At 39.0% G+C, this 6,625-nt stretch overlaps 1 protein-coding gene across 1 annotated transcript in view; it reads right to left on the bottom strand.

The window, feature by feature from the left end:
• LOC102025288 (A-kinase anchor protein 5-like) overlaps nucleotides 1-1,664 on the bottom strand; it is a 3,317-nt gene extending 1,653 nt beyond the window's left edge. Inside the window, 1 exon segment of the mRNA XM_013508141.1 lies at nucleotides 1,647-1,664. Within this exon segment, the coding sequence (XP_013363595.1) occupies nucleotides 1,647-1,664 (18 nt within the window).
• Nucleotides 1,665-6,625: the final 4,961 nt, after the last annotated feature.

The following is a 6,625-nucleotide window of genomic DNA, read 5'->3' as shown; positions in this document are numbered from 1 at the left end:
TATTTTTTAAATTTCCTCTTTAATTTCTTCTCTGACCCTTTGGTTGTTCAGGAGGTTCTTATTTAATTTCCAATTGTTTAAGGAGTTTTTGGAGTTCCTTTGATTTTTTTTTGGTTTTTCTCCGGTACCGGGAACCGAACTCATGACCTTGCGCTTGCCAGGCAGGCGCTTTTGCCACTGAGCTAAATCCCCAGCCCCTCCTTGTTATTTTTAAGATATCCTTCCTTTCACGTTTGTTAGTGGCAATGCTGTCTTCAAGGTCTGCAAGTCTATCTTCAGCTTTGTTCAGGCTGTTTTTCCAGCTTTTGATAGAATTTTTAACATCCTGGATATCTGTTTCAATGTGTTTCATGCATTCTAGTTCTTTCCTATGTTGTTTATTCAAGGTTTCCGTGATTTTTATATGTTCCTCTATTTTCTTATCTATGTCTTCTTTAGATGTGCTGAGCAATTTTTTCATTATTCCTGTAATTTCTTTTTTTACCAGAGAGATTATTTCTGATCTGATGTCTTCTGTGGCCTGATGGAGTTGTTTCTTTACTTCATTTGCTATCATTTCAGAAATTTCAGGTATATGACTCCCAGGCTCTTCTGTGTTGATGTCTCCTGGACTTGTTCTGGGTGGTATGGAGGTTTGAGATTGCATTTTGCTCCTTCGTTTTGTTGTTTTTGAAGATCCAGAGGTTCCCTGGAGCTCAGCCTCATTCCCAGTCTGGTGAGGATCCAAAGGTCCCCAGTGCTCAGCGTGGCTCCTGTGACGGTGTGTGAGGGCAAGGTGTGGTCACAGATGCTCCCAATTCTCTCTGTCATTCAGTTGGTGCCCAGGCCGGCAGGGGAGGGGCGGGAGTGGCTTATTGTGGTTACTGGAGATGTACGTGATTCAGCCCTGGCTTCCAAAAAGGTAGAGGGGAGCAGGTTGTGGTTTCCAAGGCTTCATATGTTGCCCAGGACCCAGTCTGATATCCATGCCAGTGTGGGTGGTGTGAGAGCACAGTCACCAAGGATGCTGATACTGTCTGGGGTTAAGCTTGGCTCCTGCAGGGCTGCAAGGAGTGGTCACTGAGGCCCCAGAAGGTGTTCAGGGCTCCACCTGCCTCACATACTGGTGGAGGTGGGCAGGGGTGGGTCGCCAGGACTCCTGAAGATGTCCAGAATTCAGCCCAGCTTTTGCTGGGGGGTGGAGCAGGTTGTAGTCACCAAGGTTTGAGATGCTGCCCAGGACCTCACCAGTTCCCACACCAAAAGGAATGGGGTGAAGGAACAGTTACTCAGGCCTCTGATGCTCCCTGGGGTTCAGCTCAGCTCTTGTGGTACTGCAGAGAGTCTGTGTCTGCATCTTTCAATCTGTTCCACTGGCCCTCAGATCTATTTTTTTTTTGCCATACCATGCTGATTATATCATAGTAGCTTTGTAGTATGATTTAAGTCAGGGATTGTGATTCCTCCTGACTTGTCTTTGTTGCCCAGGATTGCCTTTGCAATTCTGAGTCTCATTTGGTTCCAGATGAACTTTAGGAGTATTTTCTCTAGTTCTGTGAGGTATGCTAATGGCATTTTGATCACTATTGCATTAAATCTGTATAACATGTTTTGAAGCATGGCCATTTTCACTATGTTGGTTTTTCCTATCCATGAGTAAGGGATACCTTTTCATTTTCCGACATCCTCCTGAATCTCCTTTTTCAGAGTACTATAATTTTAAATATGTAAATCTTTTACTTTTTTAGTTAGATTGATCCCTAAGTATTTTATTTTTTGGATGCTACTGTGAAAGGTATGGTTTTCCTAATTTCTCTCTCAATAAGTTTATTGTTTGTGTATAAGTATGTAACTGATTTTTGAGTATTGACTTTGTATCCTTTGAATAATGATAATAATGACTTTGAATAATAACTTTGAATAATGATAATTTCACTTCTTCCTTTCCTGTCATTATTCCTTTTATTTCTCTGTCTTATCTAATTGCTCTGGCTAATGTTTCCAGAAATATGTTGTAAAGGAGTGGTGATAATGGACATGCTTGTCTTGTTCCTAATTTTAGAGTGAAAGCTTTCAGTTTTTCTCCAATTAGTATGATGTTGGTTGTTCCTCCGTCATAGATGGCTTTTATCAGACTGAAACACAGAGCATCCATTGTAATTTCCTGTAGGGTTTTTATCATCAATGAGTGCTGGAATTTATCAAAATCTTTTTCTACATCTATTGAGGTGATCACACGATTTTTGTCTCTCTGTTGACATGGTGTATTCCATTTATTGATTTGCATATGTTGAACCATCCCTGAATTGCTGGGATAAATCCCAACTGGTCATGGTGTATAATCTTGATTTGTTGAATTCTGTTGTTACTATCTAACTTAAGATTTTTGCATCTGTGTTCATTAGGGAGACTAGCCTGGAGTTTCTTTTTGGTTTTATCTTTTTCAGGTTTTGGTATCAGGATAATACTTGCATCCAGGAAAGAGTTAGGGAGTATTTTTTGCCTTTCTATTTCATTAAAGAGTTTGAAGAGTATGGCATTAGATCTTCTCTAAATTTCTGGTAGAATTCAGTAGTGAATCCATCAGGACCTGGGCTTTTCTTTGTTGGTAAGTTTTTAATTACATTTTCAATCTCATTAACTGATTTTGGTTTTGAGAAATTTTATATTTTTTGATTCTGCTTACATAATTCATATGTAACTAGGAATCTGTCCATATCTTCTCTGTTTTCCATCCCAGCAGAATAAAGATTTTCAAAGTATTTATTGATGATCTTCTGAATTTCCACAGGATCTGTAGTGACTTCACCCTTATCATTCCTTAATGTGTGAACTTGAGTCTTCTCTTTCATTTTTCTGATAAGCTTGGCTAAGGATTTATCAATTTTATTTATTATTTTTCAAAGAGCCAACTCTTCAATTCATTTCTTCAGGGCTGCTGATATTGCTCAGCACTACAAGTGCCTGCGTGGCAAGCACAAGATCCTGAGTTTGATTCCCAGTAACAAAGAAAACCCAATACATTTATTCCTTAATTCTGGTTTCCATTGTGTTAATCTCCTCTCTGATCTTTATAGTTTCCTCCCTTTTATGGGCTTTGGGTTTTTTCTTGCTCTTCTTTATCTAGAAGCTTCACGTGCAACATTAAATTGTTTATTTGTGCTTGTTCTGATTTCCTCATGTGAGAATTCACTGCTATAAATTTTTTTCTTAGGACAGCTTTCACAACATCCTATAGGTTCCAGTATGTTGTGTCTACATTCTCATTTAGTTGTAGATATCATTTAATTGTTTTATTTCATCTGTGACTAATTGTTTGCTTAGGAGGGTATCATTTAATTTCTATGTTTTTATGAAACTTTTGCAGTTCCTTTTACAATTAACTTCTAATTTCATTACAATATGGTCAGATATTATGTGTGGGATAATTTAAATTCCTTTGAATTTACTTAACCATTCCCTGTGGGTTAGTATATGGTCTATTTTAGACAACATTCAATGTGCAGCTAAGAGGAATGTGAATTCTGATGATGTTGGGTGTAAGAGTCTAAAAACATTCACTAAGTCCATTTGTTCGCAGGTTTGGTTAAGTTCTTTTATTAATTTGCCGATTTTCATCTAATTGATTTATCTCTTTATGATAATGGGGTGTTGAGGTCTCCCATTACAATTGTGTTATTGCTTATTTGATTTTTCATGTCTATTAATAATTGTCTTACATAGTTGGGTGCTCCTGTATTTCATGAGTACATATTCATGATTGTTACCTGTTCATCTTGAAGTTTCCACCTAAAAAGTATGTCATGATCTTCTTTATCCCTCTTGATCACTCTTCGATTGAAGTTGGAATTGTCTGTGAAAAGAATAGCTTCTCTTGCCTTTTTCTGAGTTCCTTGTGGGGAAGATTGTTTTCCATCCTTTGACTATCAGTCTATGAATTTTTTTTTTAGTTATATGTGTTTTTAATAATACAGTAGGATTCAGTAGTAGCAGCAGGAAGATAACTAGCTATTTTGAAATTAGTAAAGCTTAATAGTTATACTGGTAGAGAAAGTGGACAATCAAAGAATAAAAAGTGCAAAATTTGAAAAATTAATCAATTGAATATAAAAAGAGGAGATAAAAGTGAGATAGGGTATCCTATTGTGTTATAAAATGAAAATAATAGTGTTACTGAAGAGTTGTATGAAAGAATACATAAGAAAATGATGAAAAAAAGATTAACAGAGAGCAAAGACAGGAACTAAATGACAGATAAGAGATAAAAGTTGAAAGAGAAAAACAGAAAAATCTAAAGGAGGAAAAAAGAAAAAACCCTAAAAATCCCAAAAACACTCAGTGAAGAAAAAAATAAAACTAATACAGAATTTCTACCTTCTATTTTGCTGTTTATTTGCATATATACATATATGCACATGTGTATTTGTATACCTGTATAGGGTATCTCAGTTGATGAATGCTTTTGTTTTTGAACAATTTGATTCACAAACCAAAGGATTTGGCAAAATTTTGTTTCTGTTTACAAACTGTAAGCCACGTGACAAACATGAACATGTAGATCTTTCCTGCACGTTCATGTTTACAAACATGGCCATCTTTTCCAAAATCATGGAACAAATTAAATTTGAGAAGTGAGGAACATATATGTATATAGTGCTTCTCGTATGAAAGTAGCCACGTGATATTTAGGCTTGTGTGTCTGACTTATTTCACTTAATATTATGTTCTCAAGTTGTATCCATTTACATATGAAATATAGAAGATATATAAATAGGAAACTAGGAGAAGTTCAAATACTTCCTTAAATTGTTCCATTGTTTAAAAATATTGTGACATATATTCTAATTTGTTTCATTTTTAATACTAATTTATCTTAGTTCTTTGAAAAGAAAATTTTGTGATATTATCTGTTTCTTTTTTGCAACAAAATTTTGGTCTATCTTTTGTATTTTGAGTAACTACTGTGAAGATGATGATACATAGTCTATTAACTATATTTGTCCTCTTATTTTTTATAAAATTTTGTTTATTTTTCCATAAAATAAAAAAATGAATTTAGAATTCATGAAAAAATAATACAAAATGGAAAAATCAAAACAAGATTGAGTCCAAGAAAAATTTCCTGTGGTTTTCAATGAGTGTTTTTTTCCCAAGATCAGGAGTCTTAAGAACAACCAGTCATGATTTTCTATGCCTACTTTCAGGGTCTTTGGGGTTCTGAGGTGCACCTGAAGCCACACTGCTCATTCTCCCACAGAATGTGGTTTCCCACCAATTCTAGTAATGTCCTTACCACCTTTGGTAGATAGGGAACATGATCAAGTCTCTGCAGGATGTAGACTTTAGGGTGGGTTTCAAGTGGACTATAGCACCTAATGTTTATAATAGTGGGGTTTGAATGCCTCTTCTCTCACCAAGTACTGTCCTCATCCAAGATGAGATCAGTTGGTTAATGCTTATCTCTGCTGCCTTGTGCCATGGGAAATAAAAACACAGAGCTGGAGTTGGTAGATGGTCCTCCCCTTGTGTCATAGGGTGCATCTCCTCTGTACTGCAGGTATGCTTGCTTGTGTGGACAAGGGCTGCTATTCATCTTTTACAGGGTTACTTGTTTATGTGAGGTAGGAGTGCTGTTCATCTAGTGGGGGTTTCTTGCTCACATCAAGAGGGGCAAGGAGGTTGCTGCGGCGGCAGAGAGGCCCAGGAGATGGGTGGGGTGAGCAGGCTCATGGAGACATGCGTGCCTTGCACCGAGACAGCAAGTACACCAGGAGTGGCAGGGCTCATGGGTTCGAGTCTGTGCTGGATGCACACCACCATGATTCCCAGCTGAAACACGCGGAGAGAGCCAGGTACTTCCCATCTAATCCCTGAAGGCACAACGGGCGAACAAGGACCCCGCCGACATTACAGACTGAGTCGCTGTGGCGGCAGAGAGGAGATCCAGACTGAGAGGCCCAGGGGACTTCTCTGGCTGGGGGTTGGGCGAGCAGGCTCTCTGAGCCAGGAGAGAAGACTCTCTGAGCCCCACGCACCCTGCGCTAAGACAGCAAGTACTCCGGGAGCTGCAGGACCCGTGGATTCGAGTCTGTGCTTTGCCTTTGCCCAGACCCTCCAGCGAGTCAAAGGCTGGGGAAGTCTGTGACTGCTGCCCATCTGGGCTGCATCTGGTTCCTGTATGAGTCCTGAACTGAGTGGAGACATAGATTTAGGTGGTTCCCAAACTGTAGACCCTGCAGTTTGTGTCCAAATCATGCCTGTACCCTAAACCGCCTGGAGACATAGGTCCACTGGGGCGGGATTGTCGCACCAGTGCAACCTGAGTCAGGTTGTGCACGAGCACTGAACTGCAAGGGGATGCTGGATCAGAAGGTTGGCCATCAAATGACACAAGTGCCTGCCTCTGAGAACGGGGATAACTAGATATAAACCAAAAACTGCCGGAAAACCCGAGGCTAAGTAGAGCTACTCAGATGTCACACAGAGGCAAACCTGAACAACAGGAAAAACAGGAACACTAGTAGTCTTGGCTGTGCAGCTACTGAAGAGGGTAACTGAGCTTTCTGCAACCGATAGCAAACATGTCAAAGCGAAACACTAAAACACAATCCCAGAACTCCACCCCAATCAGAACAAGTCCAGGAGA

The sequence above is a fragment of the Chinchilla lanigera genome, unplaced genomic scaffold (genome assembly GCF_000276665.1).
Source record: "Chinchilla lanigera isolate Chin_1 unplaced genomic scaffold, ChiLan1.0 scaffold00142, whole genome shotgun sequence".
Classification (NCBI taxonomy): Eukaryota; Metazoa; Chordata; class Mammalia; order Rodentia; family Chinchillidae; genus Chinchilla; species Chinchilla lanigera.
This window is presented reverse-complemented; position numbering and strand designations above follow the sequence as displayed.